Source organism: Anopheles gambiae, chromosome X (genome assembly GCF_943734735.2).
Source record: "Anopheles gambiae chromosome X, idAnoGambNW_F1_1, whole genome shotgun sequence".
Classification (NCBI taxonomy): Eukaryota; Metazoa; Arthropoda; class Insecta; order Diptera; family Culicidae; genus Anopheles; species Anopheles gambiae.
In genome coordinates this window covers 13,255,192-13,275,971 of record NC_064600.1, presented here as the reverse complement: position 1 = coordinate 13,275,971, position 20,780 = coordinate 13,255,192, and the positions used below count along the sequence as shown (strand labels likewise).

The 20,780-nt window shown below is 46.8% G+C and overlaps 2 protein-coding genes across 9 annotated transcripts in view; one reads left to right on the top strand and one right to left on the bottom strand.

The window, feature by feature from the left end:
- Window positions 1-7,813, bottom strand: part of LOC1272318 (Ca(2+)/calmodulin-responsive adenylate cyclase) — a 67,641-nt gene extending 59,828 nt beyond the window's left edge. For 2 of the 5 annotated variants that reach the window (XM_061660659.1, XM_061660694.1), the window contains exons 1-3: window positions 7,433-7,813; window positions 1,064-1,850; window positions 717-904 (exon numbers count right to left, since the gene is read on the bottom strand). The gene's annotated coding sequence lies outside the window, so the exon portion shown is untranslated. The other 3 variants (XM_061660670.1, XM_061660663.1, XM_061660665.1) reach the window with 3 other exon arrangements.
- A 4,170-nt stretch (window positions 7,814-11,983) lies between these two features.
- LOC1272317 (uncharacterized) lies at window positions 11,984-19,853 on the top strand. 4 transcript variants are annotated; one of them, XM_061660718.1, is made up of 7 exons: window positions 12,372-12,760; window positions 13,455-14,026; window positions 16,322-16,384; window positions 16,474-16,602; window positions 16,713-17,002; window positions 17,146-17,211; window positions 18,267-19,853. In XM_061660718.1, the coding sequence occupies exons 2-7, from the start codon at window positions 13,976-13,978 to the stop codon at window positions 19,447-19,449; spliced, it is 1,782 nt and encodes a 593-aa protein (XP_061516702.1). In that variant the 5' UTR covers window positions 12,372-12,760; window positions 13,455-13,975; the 3' UTR covers window positions 19,450-19,853. The 4 variants fall into 4 exon arrangements, with proteins under 4 accessions (XP_311263.5, XP_061516702.1, XP_061516692.1 ...); XM_061660708.1 differs by having other exon boundaries at window positions 12,931-14,026; XM_061660727.1 differs by having other exon boundaries at window positions 12,372-13,377.
- The last annotated feature ends 927 nt before the right edge of the window (window positions 19,854-20,780 follow it).

Here is a 20,780-nt window from a genome sequence, read left to right as displayed (position 1 = left end):
CCTTGGTTGCGTTTAGGTTTCGATGTGGCGAAGAATTTTACGAGCTGTGTTGTGCTCTCTTCATCTGGCTCCACACCTTATCCGCGTCCGCTGGGTCACCAACATTCCTGGAACACTGGAACTCTACACGGCAGTAAAATCTTTCAGAAGCAAAACTCTCCCCCACAGTACAGAGTACGAACGCGTTTGATCCCAAAACCTGCCCAGGCGTTCCTACTCTATTCCACAGTTCTATTCGCCGCCTCCCTTCTTCGACTGCATGCATGTTTTGTGTCGTTCTCTTCCGCGAAGCATAAACAAAACCGGTCGCATCCCGTGCCAGGCGCAGGCCAGAAGCGAAGGAAGCAAATACCGGCGCATCTGTTGCCGGGTGTTGCTAGTGCTGCTGTTGCTCCAGGCACATAACAACAAAATCTATATTCCATCAAAAAGCCCTCCGGTTTGCCAGCAGACACCGGCAGCAGGGGCAAAAGCACATTTATTTACGTTACCGGCGCGCATTTTGGTGCACGGAATTGGTTGTGGTTGTTTTGTTGGACCTGTTTTGAAAGCGAACAGAGAATTTTCTGAACTTCTGTGTGTCATTCTCGTTCGAGATCGTGCACCATCTTGAAATCAATACAATGTCCCCGGCTTCTGCATCAACTTCCCAACGAGCTCAAACTCAAAACTCGGAAAATTCAAAACGCACCAAAGATGCCTCAACGAACACTTACCGGGGAAATGAGTGGCCTCCCCCCACCGATGATTGTTATTTGTTGTCGTTTGTCCTCGGCACCCCTTGGGCTAGCGCCGGACCGCTTCCGTTGATTGAGAAGACATCCGCGCCACCGAGACACGACGACCCTCGAGCCCGGGGCCGGCAGCAGCACTGAACGGTTGATAGGAGAGCCGGAGATCAATCCTGCAGACGGAGTGTAGCGGTGGAGAAAGGACATTTGATGATGAAAATATATTGCACCGAGTAGCGCCGTGGTGACACGACCCGGCTAGGTCACGAACTGTTTTTCTCCACTTTGGCGTTTGGGTTCTCCCGATTGCCGTACAATTCGATGCTACTCACCGCGGGGGACTGTGGATGGGCGGTGGCGCCGCGTTCCGCCTGGTTGTAGCTGTTTTCCGGTTCACGAACGAACTTTCTTTACTTTGCTTGTTTTTTTTGCTTTTAAACCTTCTCCTTCTTTCTTTAGACCCCACCCTCTCACGGTCATTTGTTTTCGGTTACAGTTGATTGAAGAGTGTTGGTTGAGTCGCGACGCAGAAGGTTCACACCAGTGTGAAGGATGATGATATCACATACACAGCCGACAGGCCCACACACTCCCACACCAAAACACATACACAAACACATACACACACACAAATATACACTTGCAGATGCACTGCACTCGGGGTTTGCACTTTAAGCTTCCCACACCACCACCGCTTTGCACGTTGCTCTCCAGCCGCCTCCGTCGACGGGCAGGTGCGGCACGGCCGGTTCAGGTGCAACCGTGGCACGTGTCGTTGCAGTTGCAGCAGTTCCGCTCGCTACCTCTACTACCGGTGGCAGACGGCGACGAAGACGTTCGGTCAACCGTGCCCGGTTGCACATTCTGTCCAGCAGGACGGCGCGATCGACGGCACTGGTAGCACGCGCGCCACCCCCGTTACACATCGGGCGGAAGGGACATTACGCAGAATAGGAACGGTTGTAGGAATGTGCACACCTGATCACACTGAAACCCACACACACACACGGGCGTAACGCACGCACAAAGTCTTGACCCGTGCAAAGAGTTTACGGCTTAGCGGCTGGGCAGCACAGGAAAAGGAGAGATCGATCGTTGTTCGTGTCACTCGTGCGCTCGCTGCAAAACAAAAAGGGAAATGGTATTCTTCAGAACCTTGAGCTAGATGATGATTTTGGTGCACGACACTTGGCTAATTCATTGCCACGCACTGCTTAGAGTAGGTCCAATGGAATTTCGTCGCCCTGCACTCGCTACAAATACGTTCGTTTTAATGAGTTTTCCTGTGCTGCTGCGGTGAAGGAGAAGGAGCGCGACCCCGATTTACCCGGATGTGTACCATGAAGGCTTGCACAAATCCGATTTCCCGAGTTGCCTCCCCTCAGCGGGAGACGGGAACCAACTCACACACCCACACTCACACACCCACACATACACACACACACACACACACACACACACACACACAGATACACGCTCATACAAGCAATAACCCTCCGAAAACCGTCGCCTAGCCCACAAGGACAACACAACAGCAAGCATTCGTGGGTGGGAGTTTGGGGCGTCTTTGACGTTTCTCAGGTGCGGGAAAGAAAACTCCACTTCCCCACAAAACAAGGAGCCGCCACACACACACACACACACGGACACACCAAAGCATGCTAACAAGGATACTGAACACGGCGTACAAGGACATCCATCCCAACTCCGGCAGCACAGGGCCAATGATTGCGAAAAGGTTGCGGCGGCGACCGAATTTTCTTTTTTTGTTTTTTTTTTGTTTTTGGCTGGAGGTCAGAAAATCCTTCCGAGCTATGTGGATTGGTGTGTGTGTGTTTGGGAGGGTGTTGAATTTCTCCTCCATTTTACACTCCAACCGGGTGGGCACATCAACAAATAATTCTAGCCTTTTGTATCGATTTCGTGTGTACGAGTTTAACGGGCAACAGAAACAAAAAGGGAAAGAAGAAACGGCCTCATACAGACATACATACACACACACACACACATACACCACATCCCGCGCCAGTCGTTTTCATCGGGTGTGCTCAGACGAAAAACTCGCCTTTTTGCAGTCAACCCTTGCAGAGTGCGCGATTCATCCAGGGAAAGTGAAAAGCGGAATAAAAATCCAAATCCAAACGTTTGATCTATTTAATTTTTTTTGTTTAGCAGGAAATTGAACAAAACGAAGAGCCAGACAATCAACAATCATCGGGACACCATAATGTCTGCTACCAACATGAAGAAATCAAATCACAATCGTTCTTTCGAGGCCCTAACTTTGAGGTTTTCTGCTATATTTCATTAAATTTTTATCAGAACATAGCTTATCGCACACCAAAAGAAAGGATATGCAATTCCCCAACTTTTTAGACTGTAAAACTTATTGAAGCAATGCATTAAATGCATTTCCTTGTGATTCCCCATTGATCATTAGTTTTTTTTTTTATTTATTGATTCTTTTAATTTATTAAATCAATTTTTTTTTGTAGTCCAAATAGTTGAAGAATTGAATATCCTTACTATTGTACGATAAGCCATATGCTGATTAATATTTAATGAAATATAGCAGAAAATTCCAAAATTTCACGTTCAACTTCACTGGAACTGTAATCCGCGCTTTAAACAGAACGACTAATGAACGAATGAAAGGTTTATGGAAGGAAAAAATCTGTTATTGAAATATCTGGAAGTTTTTGTTTGGAGATTACTTCTTCTTACTTCTGCTACATTACTTCTTGGAGCAATGCTAGAAGAAAATTTTTTCTTTTTTTTTTGTTTTGTTTCCATACTTACACTGTGAGAGAGAAAACTTAAACATATCTTGCGTGAATCATTATTTTTTTAACCCAAAGTCACAAATGTCTGATTGCGATGTCAGGATTGAGTTTGATTTGAACTCTGTTTAGCTGAAAGCTATATGGGCAGCCAAAAATGGTATGTTCCTTGATTCCCCCAAAAAATGGTATGTTCCCTTAATGGTAAGTGGAGCATTGGAATTACTCGAGGGAGGATCTGCAAGCAGCATAGTAGCGGAATTTAGGGCAAGGGTGCTATGTTAAACAATTGTGCCTGTAACTTACAAGAAACGTGTTTGATATAAGCCGATTTAGCCGTCTTTGCCATTTTAGACTTCTCTTTTAACTTACACCGGTTTTCGAGCCCAAGTAAACAATATTAAGGTACTTTTGAAAATTGTTCAACTGGAAGTGAACACTTCACGGCGATCCATTGTTGTGGAAATTCTCGAACTGATTTCGTCTCTGATTTTTTTTATTCCAATTTAGGAACTGATTCTCATTCCAGAGCTAATTCCTATTCTGGAGTCAATTCTGATTCCATTACCGGAGCAAATTGCGATTCCCATGGCCGATTCCGATTCCGGAACCAAAATTTGATTCTAGAAACTTGATAGATTTTTGATTTTTGGAGATAACTTCGGAATCGGCTCCAGAATCGGCTCCGGAATTGGCTCCGGCATCGGCTCCAGAATCGGAATCGATTCCAGCGTAAGAATCGGCTCCGGAATTGGTTCCGAACACGATTGAACGAAGCTAAGACAGGCATAAGTATTTAAGTTGCCCGTCACATATTTACATACAGTTGAAGAATATTCAAAGGCAGCTTAACATTGTCCACTTGGGATCGAAAACGGTGTGAAATAAAATAATCCTTCCAAAGGGAAGTGCACTTTATATGATGGAAATTGGACTCTATAGCACCCTTGTTGGACAAATCCAATAGCATTTTCCAAGGAGCCTGTCCAAAACGGGTGCCATATTGTCCAATTTCCATCATATAAAGTTAACTTCCGATAAGAAAAAGTCAATAATGTGTCCCACAGCTATGAGAACTCCTGGAAAACACTGTATTTGATATGGTTGAAACACTATCATTTTCTGCTCAATTTTGCTACACAATACAAAATAGTAGTTGAAAACAACACTGTGAAACATCAACTTCTTCTTCTTTGGCTCAACAACCGGATGTCGGTCAAGGCCTGCCTGTACCCACTTGTGGGCTTGGCTTTCAGTGACTAATTGATTCCCCCCATAGCAGGATAGTCGGTCCTACGTATGGCGGCGCGGTCTATTTGGGGATTGAACCCATGACGGGCATGTTGTTAAGTCGTACGAGTTGACGACTGTACTACGAGACCGGAGAAACGTCAACTATTTTATACGAAATTCGACACAGGCATAAAACCCTTCAGGTAGGTGGTGCTGGTGTAATAAAACCAAACGTAAAGCCCCATAAAAATCTCACAACATTTCCCATTTCGCTACGGGAGCGGGTTAACTGTAAGCGGGCAATAAAAATGTTTCGAACTAGAACGGGCGACCGCCCAGACAGAAGAAAGGGCTCTAATCACCAGAACAAAACACGTTGCTTCCCGGCCTCCGAAGGGGCAAAGGGCAGAACAAAACACCACCACAACGCACCTGCGTTAAGGCGTGGAGTGAAGTGAGAGAGTATGCAACAGCCAAAACTCCACTGGATATTGTCTGCGATGGCACAAGTGCATCGTCGCACGTGTGCCACACACCGCGATAGACCCGATGGTGATTGCGTGAAGCAACAGTAAACGATGGTACAAAGGGGGAAGAAAGTACGAAGGCGCCTCTAACGGCGATTATTCACAGGGTCGCAAATCGATTCGCCAAGGAATATTCGCACACTGCGATCCGAAGCAAACCCTCCTCGATAGCGCCGCTTCGCCCCGAACACCGGGCTCGGGCCCCCCACACACACACACACACACAGGACGGAGTAGAGCCATTTATTGGAGGAGTTTGTGCCATTTCGCACGTCCGAAACCCATGGTCGAAGATGGAAGATATATTAAGTCAAACCCTCCGAACGTTCCTCTTCCTATCTCGCCATCGCGTGCCGCGGTGCTCGGGTTCACTCTATCGGAACGCGCACGGAGCCAGATTACACAGTTGGGAAATCGCAAGACTGATCCCTCCAGAAATCTAACCTAAACAACGACAAACAAGTTGGAAAACGAACGAGACGAGAGCAACCGCAAACCCAAACCAAATAAACAACCAAAACAAAGAACGTTTGCCGGACATTTGAAACAATTTGGAGCCACTCCGACACACACGATTGGAATGTATTAGTTTTTTTTTTCTAGTTTTTTTAGGAAGACAGAGACGAGCATCATCAGCATTTTTTTTTTTTGACGAAATCGAAAGCGCGCACGTGGTTCCCTCTGCCCCTATCAGATTCGGGGACCCTGTTCCTGTTTTCGTACAAGATTTGGGGGACACGCGTTTCTGCTGCTGCTGTTGCGATTCTTGCGAATTCTATTAATTCCTGCTACAAAGGGGTGAGCTTAAGATGTGCGTGTGTGTGTGTATGTGTGTGTAGAGGCACTTGAAAACTCCCGGTGTCCTGCGGCGTGTTCAAAGACGTCAATGCTCGAGCGAAGTTTTGCCAAAGCCGGGAGGAGTTGAAAGATGGGTTTATTTTTTATTTATTTTTTGTAATTCTGCTGGTGGTTGGTTGTTTTGTTCTAACGCCACACATCCGGTTCTCTCTACCGGTAGCGACACACACACACACACACACACACAGCCACAGACAAGAGACATTCACAGGGTAACAACACCCAAGATGCAGGAGCCAGACATTCGGCGGCGGGATGGCGGAAGGAGATTGGCTGAAGCAACACACACACAAAAAAGTACAATGGCTCCCTTTCTGTGTCTCTCTAGCGCGGGCTAGAGTGATAATGCTTTGGGGGGAAGGAGGTTTTGTGTACAACACGCAGCGTTTCTTCTTCACCACACAAAAACGGTCTCTCATAATCAAACTGACGCACACAACACACACACACACACACAACCGATGGGGGAGCAATACACTGTGTTTTTTTTTTTTTTTTTTTTTTTTTTTTGGGGGGGAGAGACGTGCAGAGAAGAAAAAGGAGTTGTTTTTTCGCTTCTCGCTCTCTGCTGGAGGATCTGTTTTTTTTTTTTGGGGAGGAGTGTGCTGGAAGAAGTGTGGATATGCGCGAACAGTCTCGTTGGAGCAAAAACAGCACACACCATTATGCCCAGCACTCCTTGCATAGAGTGAGGGGCAAGGATCTTTTAAGAGCACGCACACACACACTCACAAGCACACTTACATAAAAGAGGCACACACACATACACACAGAGTTGGAAGTGTTTTGTCCGCGGATTTGCTTGTTATGCACAACGGGCAGCAACGGGCGCGCGCGCGTCTCGGAAGGAGCTTCGATGCCTGCGAAGTCCCGATGCAAAGTGACAGCAGCCACGGCACACGAACCACGGCATGCTGCTGCTGCTGGGTCCGGCGAACCTGATCGATCGAAGAGGAGGGGGAAAGGGGGACAGCACGCTCTAGCTGGATGCTGTTAGTGAAGCAGCGTGTGTGTGTGCGTGTGTTGATGATCCACAACTCCTTTGCGTCGTTCATCCCCAATCAACAACAACAACAAAAGGAACCGCGACCACACCTCTCGCTCTTTCCCTCTTTCACTCTCTCTCTCGCTCTCACACAGGAGGGAAAAATAACGAACTGCTCCTTCGTCCTGTGCACCAGCAACTCCACTTCACTCCACCAAACACACAGCAAAAAAAAAGGACCACCACCACACCACTGCCCGGCAGAATGGGCAGAAACAACGCACACAACGCACACGCCACACGCTTTCCCGCACTTACCCAGTTCGACTACGACGGTGTTACTGCTGCTGCATGCTGCTTGCTGCTGGTTCGGCCCGCGCGGATGGCTTCAACTGTGTACGTACGCGCGAAACGGTTGCGTCCGTCTCGCTCGCCGTGTATACAAATTTTGGCGAGAACGGGCGAACCGAACCGATGGGAGCGCACGCACACGCGACGGTTCTACGGCGCCGTGCGTGCGCATGCACACAGCAGAAAGGGACAGCGACGGGCGACAGAGCGGGAGCAGTGCAGTGGGTTCAGGCTTTCCGCTAGACGCACACAACGAGAAAGAAAAAAAACCGCTCCCATCCATCCCCGGAGCGTGAGCGCAATGGCAGCGGTGGTTGCGATTGTTCTCTCGCTTGCGCGCTTGCGTTTACACTGCTTCGCGGCGGCACGCAATCTTGCCTGGTGTCCCCTGTACCGTCCCGCACCTGTTCGTTCGACGGCACGGTTCGCGTACAAACACGTGCGCCAGAATGGGTTGAAAAAAAAAACCGCGATCGGTTGCTTTCTCTTTCCTGCAACTTGTGGTTTGCCCTTCCTTTTCACGCTTGCTGTTAACGGTAGAAGAGAAAACGAGATGGACTGTGTCGATTCGTTTTCGGTGGAACTTTGACAGCGTTTACAAGCGGGCAGGTTCAGGTGTTCGTTTCTTGGAAACAAACACCAAGCCAGTCTGATAGGCGTGCACGCGGTCGTCAGGAAGAATCAATTCAAATAACAAAGCGTTCTTCTCTGCCCTTTCGTTAACTAGAATGAGCTTTGAATCTTTCTTTCAAATGCTTGTGTCGTGGTAAGGAAAACAAACAAACACTGCCACCGGACCGCTTGGACTGGACATTGCTTGACAGATACGGGAGTACGGAGCAGCATGAGCAAGGACCGTAAAGATATCAGGTCAAGTTATAAGCCCGTTTTGACAGCTAGGTGGAAGAAGAATCGACGAAGAAAACTGACAGTTAGTTTTCCGCTTTTGGCGAACGCTTCAAGTTCTCGAAGAAAAAAATCCATTTTAAATTACGGACTGTGTTCTAATAAACTAAAATATTCACCCAAATTGATCTCCACCAAATATTGACCATGCAAAACGTAAACAATCCATCAATACATATACAAGCGGAAAACCATCTGTCAAAATCGGAGCCCAGGGGGGGGATCGCCAAAAGCGCTATAACTACACCTCATTATACATTCCACCTTGAGCATGAGCCATTTTATACCGTTATTTTGAAATCATGCTTGCTTATCATACGGACGTCACACGAGACGTAAACTCAAAAAGTTTACGCTTGATTTGTATGGAAAAGCGTAAACTTCCTGTCAAAAGATTATAGGATTGTATTACGGACGTCACACGAGGCGTAAACTCAAAAAGTTTACGCTTGATTTGTATGGGAGAGCGTAAACTTCCTGTCAAAAGATTATAGGGTTGTATGGCTGAAATTCAGTTTACGCCAAAGTTTACGCTTCGTGTGACGTCCGTATCATGTCCGTCCGGTTCTCGACTTACGCGGATTCGGAGATACGCGGTTTTCTAAATTTGACAGATTAAATGTCAAATCAATACAATTTGCTTCAAGATCGGTATAAATTACATTTTTGCTAACAAATTGAAACCGCTTAAATGCCAGAAATATTAGAATTTTCTGCACGAATCTTAACAAAAAAATGATGAAGTATATAAAAGTACTACATTAAATCAAAAACTCGGAGTAATCAATAGAATTTTAGTCAAAAAACGTGAAATTCGACTTACGCGGATATTCGAGTTACGCGGATTCGTTGGGAACGCAGAAACCGCGTAACTCGGGAACAGACTGTACAGTAGAACGTCGATTTGCCGGGGACGGATTAAACGGCGGGCGGCTTACCCGGCGCTCTAGCACCAATCGAACACGACATCGAACATGAAAAATGTATGGGATTTGACATGTTTGTCTTGTTTGTTTGTTTGTGTCTGACAGTGCACCTCCATATGATTATATGGGTTTGTTCGAGTCGGTTGTCGTGTTCGATTGGTGCTAGAGCGCAGCCTTAACCGTGCGCATCAATTTGACAGTTGGTTAGCAAAAACATTTGTTGTGCAGCAATCTAGTGTATAGTGATATTTTTTAACTTCATTTTTGTTAAAAGACAATTTTAAATCTATTGTTATTGATACGAAAAATATTCTACTTGTGATTAATCCATTATTTTAATGTGAATTTCTAGTAAAACCAGAAAATTAAAAAAAAATTAAAAATTAAAAGTAAAAATTTAATATGAATTTGACATTGCTTGGACCATTATCCGTGGAAATCGATTAAACGGCATCCACCCGGTCCGGAGCTGCCCGGATAATCGGCGTTCTACTGTATTACAACATTTGCTTCATAAACAGGATTTTACTTGTTTTAACAGCTGTTTTATTTTTTTTTTTCACGGAGATTTGTTTAAACTTCGGTTTGTGATTAATCGTTCCCACAATTTGTAGGAATCGTCCCATCATTTTTGTCACCAATGACTCATTGGGAACATTGGGAGACAGTGCAAAAATGGTGGGACTTACACAAAAACAAAAATTCAGTACAACAGCCAGTAAATCATAAGATCCAAGAACATGTGACTAACAGTCAAGAAATCTTGAGACTAATTTACAAAAAAAGAAATATCAAGATATCCTCTAGGTACAGTATGATCTCGCTGGTAAGGATACGATTCGGTGCAAACTAATGCAAAGAAACTAATAACCACCATTCTCCATCGCTGGTAATGTGAAGAAGCAATCTGGATATCCAGTTGCCATGAATTCCCAATAACAATCAACGGTTGCATTCTCGACGCCGCAAGCCAAAGGTTACGGGATTACGGGAACACATGGCAGTTTCAGCTATCACACAGGAAGCTATTTGGTGGAGAGGTATTCGGCAAGAACTGTTGGGATGTGCATAGTCAAGGACGAGTTTTTGTGATAATCAGAGTGCGTCAGATGGATAGACGGAGAGACATTATTGGCTATTCGTTCAAAAGCAAGCAAGCCTATCCACATCAGATTGCATTGCATGGCATCGCAAGTAATCTTGTACGGCTAAAACTGTGTGTTGCCTCTGAAAATCAATAAGAAGACTTACTTACTACGGTACTTCCTATCAGCAGTTTGAAGATGGACGTGGGGCTCTTGAAATTATATCAATTCTCGATAATTGATCTATTTGAAGTACGCCTTGGTTATGAGTTAGTAAATGTTCATTCTGTGTTACACTTTCAAACCCATCAGACGTAATATTCAGTAGTTCCCTCGCTCCCTTGAATATATAAAAACAACCATAATTTTTATTATTACACGTTTTTTATTGAAGTCGCTGACTTTTGGCTATGAAAATGTAATACTCGTCACATCGCCGTATTTTGCGAGCATTATTCGCACCAACTTTCTCAAATGCAACTTTCGGTCTAGCTCTCCCCTGTTTTTATTCGTTGCTAGGGTGAATTTTGCCTTGAAATGATCCAAGGGACCATGTTCAAAAAACCATAAATGTTATGTCACGGTTCAATGTCTGGAGATATGTGTAGTTGGATGAATTTAATTAAAGAAATATAAAACGTAATTATACAAAATACAGGCGGTCCCCGAGATACACGGTTAATGGGGACCGAAAACGTCCGCAAAATACCGCGTATCTCGAATTTCCGCGTAAGTCGAATCTCTTGATTTCCAGCTAAAATATCACTAATTTTCGTGTAATTTTGCAAGTAGGGGGCGGTTTTAGCCTCGTTATGAATTATTTGATATGATTCTGACTGAATATAACAGTTTTAAACCTTTTGAAATAGTTTTTAACATTCCATCGAAACGGAAATTATTTGACAATTTACAATTGATGTGTCAAATCAGTACAATTTGCTCAAAGAACTGTCAAATTTAGAAAACCGCGTATCTCCGAATCCGCGTATAAGAGGTACCGTGTATCTCGGGGACCGCCTGTACACACAAAAAAATAAAAAAAATAAAAACACGTTTTTATGGACTAAAATTAAAAATAAATTTGCCTTAAAAAACGGGGTTTTAATTGTTTTACTACATTTTTGGGTGTGTGCATTGTATCTAACTTCGTTTAAAATTTCGTTAATTATTTTTCTTGTTCCAACAGGCATTTGAAAAAATAGGAGCACCGTTGCCTCGTTATCCCATAAGGGATGCTGCTGGGTTTACAGCAATCGGGATCAACGATCTCGCTGCTAATGTGATTGTTTACAAATGAAGTCTTATCCGCATGGAATTGGAGCGTCTCTATGGTACTTTTTTTCAATTTCCTAAACCATCTTCGTCTGGGAGAGGGAAGCTTCTGAGCGAAAGCTTTCAAAAAAGCACGCACACACGCACCCCGATCGGAAAGCTTTTCAAAAAGTTCACACGACCAGCTTTCATGCACCCCTATTTTTGTTTTTAAAAAATTAAATTCGATTTTTGCTTTACAAATGTTACACACAAATTTGCCTGTGAATTATATCTTAGGAAAAATCTATAAAATATTAATTTAAAAAAACCAATAAGATTCCTAATACCAATAACGGCCACCACCAATTAAGCGATAAAAAAAATTACCCAATAAAGGGAAGTAGTTGCCGTTTAAACATTAAAAAAAACCCCAGCTCAACCGCCCTTGATAAAAGCCCCCTTTGGGGGTTTATCGGGACAGCTGCATATCGGCTTAATAGGATTCAGCAAACTGCTTCCACAAAACATCCCCTCCATCACTCCGATAAGAATAATGCAATCAAACCATAAGAAACCAAGACCGTTGCGCTCACCAGTAAACCAATGGGAACAATCCAATTCGAATGTTCTTAAACGAGCCGGGGTGCTAAGCTGCGTGTTGTGCAGCAAAAAAAAACAAATTCAATAGCAAAAAGGTAAGCAAAACGCCAACAGCCCCCCCCTTACTTGAATTACTTCAAACACAACAAATCCCTCGCTGGTCCGCTTTCTCTTTGCCCGCGCCCTCGTTCGCGCCCAAACAATTTGTTTCCATCCTGTGTGTGTATGTGTGTGTGTGTGTGTGTGTGTGTAAAGGGGGCTGATAGGATGAGACGCAGAAAACCGTTCACACCTGTACCGCACCGCCTCCTCCCTCAGTCCCTCCTCATCGCATCCACAAACCGTGATGATGTAATTGTTTGCCCTACGAACGGGGAAGTGGCGCTGGGCGGCGGGAAGGTTAAACGCGGCCACGCTTGGGGCAGTCGAAAATTGTCGCGCATGCGATCCGGTCGCACGGGCCCAACACGCACGCACGCACGGAGTATGGACCGACTGGGACCGGGACCGACCGGGAAACCGCTGTAAGTCAGTGTGTGTGTTGATGTTGCCGGGTGCAGAGTACACACCGCCAGAGTGGGTGGTGGTTTTCGGTGAAACACTTCGCCGCTCCCATTGCACGAAACATCTTCACGCCCGTCTCTCTCTCTCTCTCCCCTTCTCTCTCTCCTCTCCACTGCACTTTTCCTGAAAGAGTGGGGCTGTGTGTGCGGACGGTTGGGCGAAAGGCAACCCCTCCTGTCTGTAAGGAGGGAGCGTGCGCGCCACAGACGTTGCTGGAGCGTGTGTGTGTGTGTGTGCTCACAGGTGGAACCGCACACCGCTCCCGTGGCCCCCTGAAGGGTGGCGAATTAGGGCCCCAGTGCAGTGAGTCGGCGAAGTCGAGATGAAGTGAAATTGTTTATAACGCCAGCCCGTCGCCCGTCGCCACCCGCCAACGGTTGCTGGGCCAATAGTCGCCGCGAGCACCACTGCAATCAACCGCCATTGCCAGTGGGCAATCGCTCGCCAATCGCAGAACTCGCAACAAAAGGGGATCATCGGGTTGTACTAGCGACCGCGCGTTTGCGAAAGTGCTCGGTTGTGAGAAGGGTTGGAGAGCGACCCGTTCCTTCCATTCCTTTGCACAAAGCTTTTGCGAGTGAGTGACCGTGTGGAATTACAATTCGTTTGTTTTTTGTTTGTTTGATTTGATTTTTTTTTTTTTGAAAATCGAAGATAAAAAGTTTTCAAAACCACACACACACACACACGCAGACGAGCGCGGAGACAGTGACAAAAGTTTGGGTGCGCCGAAAAGAAGCTGACCAGTGAGCGCGTGTGTGTCTCTGGCTCTGGTGCAGCAGCACTAGCAGCGTCAATTGCATTTGCATTTGCACCGAGCGATCGGATTGCCTCGTAGCCTAACAGTAAAAGCGCCTCTCCGCGGGTGAATTTGCAGAAATTAAAAAGTAAAAACCCTCCCAAGAAACGGTGCTTCGCAAAGCTCCGCTCCGCTGAATGGGTTGCCGCGGCGGGAACGCGCACCGTGTGCCGATCGATAGTCCCAGCAGGGCCGGGGCGTTCGAAACCGTCGTAGACGGGCAGTAACGTCGTAGCCACCGACCCTGCTCCGCTGCATCAATCAAACAGGCGCGTTTCCGGCAAGCCCTATTTGTGGCAGCAAACTCAAGTCCCTCTTCCGGGGTTCCCTTGCGACGACTTGCGACCACAGTGAGCGAGACACAGCGAGAGTCAGCATGACGTCGGTGGACAGCGACAGCAACGTTCCGGTGGATCCAAGGGTGCAGGTAATTCAGTTCCCACACACACACACACACACACACAAACACACGTTCAGATTGAATGCAATTTGTGTAACGATGCGGGATGGATGCGCTTCATCGACAATGCGAGGCAAATGGGATAGTTAAGGGAAGCAAATTCTCTTCTTTTTCCCGCATTACATGGAGCTCAATATTTGCTATTTGGATGTGTTTGGTACCAAGAGTAGTAATCGCAATTATGCGGATCAATTTTAATTAATGTGAAGACTACCAAAAGGACTTTTTTGTTGCTACTTTTTATACGATAACGATGGTCGTACAAAGCAGTTGTAAAGTGCAAATTTTAGAATGTTTTTTTTAAGGTCATTGGGTACTCTCAATGAAGGATATGGGCCGGGTCGGCATTTATTGCAAATGTCCTTGACACTTTCGACCAAATCTGGTCGTCAGGCCGTCTGTGCAAATTTGGCATGTCTTCGCTAATCCTTTTCACATTCGGTGGGTTGTTGTCCAGCGCTGGCCTTAGGCTTCAGCAGTATCTAAGGAACGTCCTGAGCCTTGACCAAATCACTGCTGCATGCGGCAGAGCAGTGAGATCATCCTAAACGCACATAGAAATCGGTGCCAAAATTATTTTTTTTTGCATCTTTTCCCTATTGAGCACAGCCAGGACGGGTGCATCAGCTTTAAAGAAACTCCATTGCCGAGATGCTTAAATGTGTTTGCAATAGTGATGTACGCTCTGGAACGTTCCCACGACTCCGATCCAACTCCGGCTATTTTCAGTCCGATTTCGACTACGGAAAACTTGGAACCACTAGTTCTGCTAGGGAGTCGGAGTCATTCGGAGACGTCTGGAGTCGTCTGCAATCGTCCGAAGTCGTACGGAGTCGCCCGGAGACGTCCAGGGTCGTGCGGAGTCATCCGGAGTCGTCCAGAGTCGTGCGGAGTCCTCCGGAGTTGGAGTCGTGCGGAGTCGACAGGAGTCGGAGTTGTTCGGAGTCGTCCAGTTTCGATCGGAGTCAACTGGAGCCGTCCGGAGCAATGTGCTTGTTATAAGGCATTTCATTTCGTTGTGCTTTTTTGTCTTTCACTTTGCGTGTGCATTTCGATTACAAGCCTTTGTTGCGCAGGCCGTCTCCGGAAAACTCCAACTCCAACCGATTCCAAGCGACACCGACTTCGTGCGACTCCGGACGACTCTGAGCAACTCTAGACGACTCCAGATGACGCTGGACTCTGGAATGATGAGTAAAGTAGGCAAAAATCCGGGGTCGACTCCGATCCTACTCCCGTAATATCTGAACCAACTCCGGAAGGTACGTCCTGCCCAGCATTATCCGGAGTCGTTCGGAATCGTCTGGAGCCGTCCGGAATCGCCCGAAGTAATCCGGAGTTGTTCGGAGTCGGAGTAATCCGGAGTTGTTCGGAGTCGGAGTCATCCGGAGTCGTCCGGAGTTGTCCAGAGTCAATCGAAGTCGTCCAGAGTCGTCCAGAGTCGTGCGGATCTCGTCCGGAGTCGACAGGAGTCGGAGTTATTCGGAGTCATTCGGAGTCGTCCAGAGTCGATCGGAGTCAACTAGAGCCGTCCTGTACAACGCGCTTGTGATCAGGCATTTCATTTCGTTGTGTTTTTTATCTTTCACTTTGCGTGCGCATTTCGTTTACCGTACGCATTTTGGCGTTTGTTTCGAAGGCTGACTCCGGAACACTCCGACTCCAGCCGATTCCGTACGACATCGTCTCCAGGTGACTCTGGACGATTCCACACGACTCCGGACGACTCCAACTCCGGACAACTTCGTCCGACTCCGGACGACTCTGAACGACTCTGGGTGACTCTTGACGACTCCAGGCGAATCTGGACGACTTCGACTCCGGGTGACTCCGTACGACTCCGAACGACTCCAGATGACTCGGATCGTCTCCGAACGACTCCAGACGACTTCGGACGGTCCTGGGCGGACCTATCTTCCGGAGTCAGTTCCGAAATTATCGGAGTCGGATTGGAGTCGATTCTGGATGTTTGCCAACTTTACCTATCACTAGTGTGCAGGAACTGTTGGCATTCCATAAGGTGCTAGACATCGTCCAGATATGTCCATAACTTTTTAAACTCGGTTTCAGCAGAAGAGTTTTTAAAACTAAAATTCATTTTCACCGTCATTCGTTCTCCTGGTTTGAAAAACTGGACACGTTGCCTTTACCATTCATTTCGCAGTTTGTGTAACCAACGAATATTAACGATTACTATTCTCGTCGAATATGATTGGATCGCCTAAAAAAATTAATAAAAAAAAAATGTCAATACCATTACAGATCGAGCTGGAGAAACTGAACGAAGCAACCGACAACATCAACAAATATGAGGTCGATCTGGACGTAAGTGAAGATCACACCTACTATTTTACCTTCGTTTTCCAATAAACAAAAAACACAAACCTTCACACATTTTCTGTCTCCCCTACCAGGAAGCGAAAAACGAGTTCCGCGAGCTGCTGCGGGAAAGTGCGGAAAAGATAAAGGCGGTCGCGAAAAAGGTCGGCAACTCGATCGACGCCGCGAAACCGTACTACGAGGCGCGGCTGTACGCATCCCAGGTAAGGAGGATATCTGAACAGAGTCAAAAATATAACAAAAAAAAAAGAAAAGAAGAGGAATTAAAACAAATAAATGTATGTTTTGAAACCTTCTCATCCGCCCGCGGCAGCTCGCGAAAGAGACGCAGCAGTGTGCGCTCAACTTCGACAAGGCCAAGTCGGTGCATGCGGCCGCAAAGGAAATGGTGTACCTGGCCGAGCAGGGGCTGGGCGAGAAGTCGACGCTCGATACGGCGTGCCAGGAGATGCTGACGCACGCGACCACGCGCGTCAACGAGAGCCAGAACGAGTGTACCGAGATGCGCAACGTGCTGAAGATAAGCGAGCTCAAGCTGGAGGTGGCCAACAACCGGGTGTGCAAGCTGCACTCGCAGCTCAAGGGCGCCATCCGGGCGTCCAGGTAAGGGACTGCTCTCCTATTTAGTAGCTCTCAGGTTTATAATTATGATTTTGTTTTGTTTTGCCTTCCTTTTCTTTTTATCAATTTTCCTTTTTCTCCTCCCCACGCCTTGTTTGTCGTTTGCGTTTTCTTCGGTTAGCTAGTTTCGATATCCGGCGCAATCTTTTGTTGATGAACATTATTGCTTACCAGCACGAGTTGCTGTTCCTGTAAGTATTTTTTTGTTTTGTTTTTGTTTTGTCAGCTTTGTGCAGCGGTACACTCAGAGCTGTCGAGTTGTTGAACTAGAATATTGTTTCTGTGCTTGCGGGTTCTAACCAGTGCTGCAAAATGTCATTGCCAATGTAATAGAAAAATCTGACTGAAACAAAATCCATGTCTGCGCCACGTACTCAATTTTGATAATCAGAGGTGATACTCAAATCGATTGCTGTGATCAATGCATGCTTCGTGACATTTTTGCATTACTTTTTTTTTACTGTGTTCAGTTCTGCAAAATGTCACTGACATAGTCATGACTAATTCCGATTGAAACCAAATCCATGTCAGCGTCACGTACTCAGTAAAAATGACTAGAGGTGATACTCTAAACGATTCGTGTGATCAATGCATGCTTCGTGACATTTTTTAATCCAACGCTTACTCAGTCACTATGTCATGACTTTTTTTGTTTACTGTGATCAGTTGTGCAAAACATTACTGACTTAGTCATGGCAAATTTCGGCTGAAACAAAATCATGTCAGCGTCACAAGCTCTACTGTGATAATCAGAGGTGAGACTCAATGACTCTATGAGACTCCCATGACCTTCGTGATGATCACCGACAAAATGTTGCGACTGACCAAGAGTTGTGTGCTAATCAAAATGTCACCAAGCATGTGATTGGTCCACCAACTGTTTGAGTCTCACCCCTGATCATCTCTGTTGTGTACGTAATCTGATTTGAGCTTCGTTTCAGTCATGAGAGTTCTTCACTAAAACAGTGGCATTCGGCAGCACTGTTCACAGCCAGAAAAAGTCATGTTTATGCTTGTGACGCCATTAAGCTTGGCTTTTGAGTCAGAGTATCGCGTTGGACGGAAGCATTCACGTGTCGCGTTCGGCATGTCATGACACACTTTCATTGAGTATCAGCAATGAGCATCAAGCTACCACGGATATGTTGATTGTGTTTCGTTGCTGATCATCTCGTGATGCTCGTGACATTTTGCAGCACTGGTTCCGAGTAAATGCTCATGAAAATTCCATCCACCCAAATTCCAGACCGTACTACGAGCTGCGGGCCAACTACAACGCGGTGCTGCTCGAGCAGAAGCAGAAGGTGGTGGAGCTCGAGACGAAGGTGGCGGAATCGAAGCTACGGTACAACGAGGCCTTGTCCAACCTGGAGCGCATCTCGGAGGAGATCCACCGGCAGCGGAAGGCCCGGCGGGCCAGCAGCCTGGACGAGGATGGCGGCGGGTCCGGCTCGTCCTCGTCGTCGGCCGTGCCGCCGGTCGGGCCGGCCGGCCACGCCACCGGCAAGATGCTCGCCTCGATGCACCTGCCCTTCGGCCAGCAGGGGCCGGCGACCCTCGGCACCGACCACCGGCGCATCGACAGTGCCGACGAGTACCTCGAGTTCCCGGCCAAGCTGTCGATCAAGGCGAGCCCGATCAAGCAGAAGTATCTGGACAAGCTCGACTGTCCCCATCTGCTGAAAGACTTTGCGCGCAAGACGAGCCCGAGCGCGGAAAGCGACTCGGACAACTACCAGTTCTCGCCGAACCCGACGATCGACGACATCACCAACATGTCGTCGGAGGACATCGAGCAGTGGACCGAGATCCGGCTGTCGAACTCGAACAGCAGCAGCTCCGGCTACTCGCAGCACAACTCGCTCGTGCTGGAGGACGCCCCGACGCCGCAGGACGAAACGACCGACTCGTCGTCGGAGGACAGCCCGAAGGCGAAGACGCGCATCATCAAGATGGAAACGTACGACGCACCGGAGGGGATCGGTGGGAGTGTGCTGCGCCGCACCGACGGCATTGCCGGCTGGATCGCGAAGACGGGCAGCAGCGTGGTCGGGTCGGGCTCGACTAGCGGGCACGGCGGGGCCGCATCGGGCGGGACGCCCGGTTCGGCAGCCGCCGGCTGCTGCTCCGCCAACTCCTCCTCCACGTTTGCCAGCAGCGGGCGGCGCCAGAGCCTGGACATCATCATCGACACGGGCGACCGGGTGAAGGACGTGTTCGCGCAGGGCATCCAGCGCATCGGCAAGACGCTCGAGCGGCGCAACAGCGAGTCGGAGGTGGCGCGGGACGAGTCGGCCGGGAGCGATTTTTTTCTCTTCCAGCGCGCGGACCCTGCAAAGGATGGTCTGTCGGATGAGCAGGTGGAGAACCTACTGCTAGACCAGGACTGTACCGACATCTTTCAGAACGTGGTGAACATATCAAAATGAGGCCGGCGGACGGCGGAGAGGTGGCAGGGGACGCTACCCAACGGGACGCACGAGCCAAACCAGTGTGAGTGAGAAGGTGGGGGGGAGAGGGCGCTTTCCGGACCTGGAGGAGAGAGGGAGCGAAGCAATCGGGGAAGCATTAGCCATACGGAAACTAGTGAAGCAATTTACCCAACAGAAGAAAAAAAAATCACAAAAACATACCAGACACACACATACACACACTGGAGCGAAATCATCGTTGTCATGTGTTAGACGATGTTGTTGATTTATCATAGATTCTAATGTGCGCGCGCGACAAAACAGTGACGAAAAAAAAAAACAAACAAACACAGCAATAAATAAACTAATAGAAACCGTTGGTGGGGCCCTTTCAGCCCGGTCCCACCCGCGAGGTAGTAGAACTGATCGTGAGACATGCGCTTTGTTTTTCTTCTTTATTTTTGTCTGCCCGATTTGTCTGCCCGGCGGAGCTACAGCTGAAGCTGGATGTACAGTGGCCGGCAAAATAAAGTGCCCACTACTTACAATTTTGTATTTATTTTTTCGTGACAAATTAAGTTATTGTTCTGCTTTATTTTTTGATAAATTGTTCGTTATATGCTTATGAATGTGGAGTACCCTTCTAACAAAAAGGAGAAGTTTGTTTAAAGAATTTTTGTCTAAAATTGATCAAAATCACTGAGACAAAATTAAATGCTCCCTTTATTCATTCGACAGAATTTTTTTAACATATATAACATCAAACCAATAATTTATACTTGTTTGAGGATGTTTCACATAAATTATGTGGTTTTATCTGGGCATATTTGGGATTGATTCTTACTAAGAGTATTTCTGAGCATTTTTTTTTTTTTTTCATAAAAACGTCATTTTACCACACTTGCATCGAAAAGCATTCACGAAATCTCGTTAGGATTAAATTTAGGGCTGAGTGGGGACCATTCAAGGAGTTTTATTAGATTCGATTGAAAAACAAAATGAAAAAAATCTTCGGTTATGTCTTGAGTCGTCTTCCTGTTGGATCATTATTCACGCAGAATGCTTACTTAGGTATTACCTCTCATTATACCGTATTATACCATAGATTCAGACCATGCTCTCCACTTATCCTATAGAACCAATCAATAGTAAAAAAACATTTCTCAACTCGTTTCGAATAAAACATCTTGTATGTCCTCCACATAGTATAAATCTTGGTGCTATCGAGAATTTGTGGCAGATTCTAGGTGTGTAGGTGTAATTTTTTTTTTCTAAAAGCAAACTTTTCATTTTTGTCACGGTAGGGTACTGCACATTCATAATAGAAACCGAACAATGTTTCAATTAAA

Coding starts and splice junctions, on each gene's coding strand:
- LOC1272317 (XM_061660718.1), top strand. CDS start 13,976: ATGACGTCGGTGGACAGCGACAGCAACGTTCCGGTGGATCCAAGGGTG. Junction 14,027..16,321: donor CGGTGGATCCAAGGGTGCAG/GTAATTCAGTTC, acceptor ATACCATTACAG/ATCGAGCTGGAGAAACTGAA. Junction 16,603..16,712: donor CGCGGCTGTACGCATCCCAG/GTAAGGAGGATA, acceptor CGCCCGCGGCAG/CTCGCGAAAGAGACGCAGCA.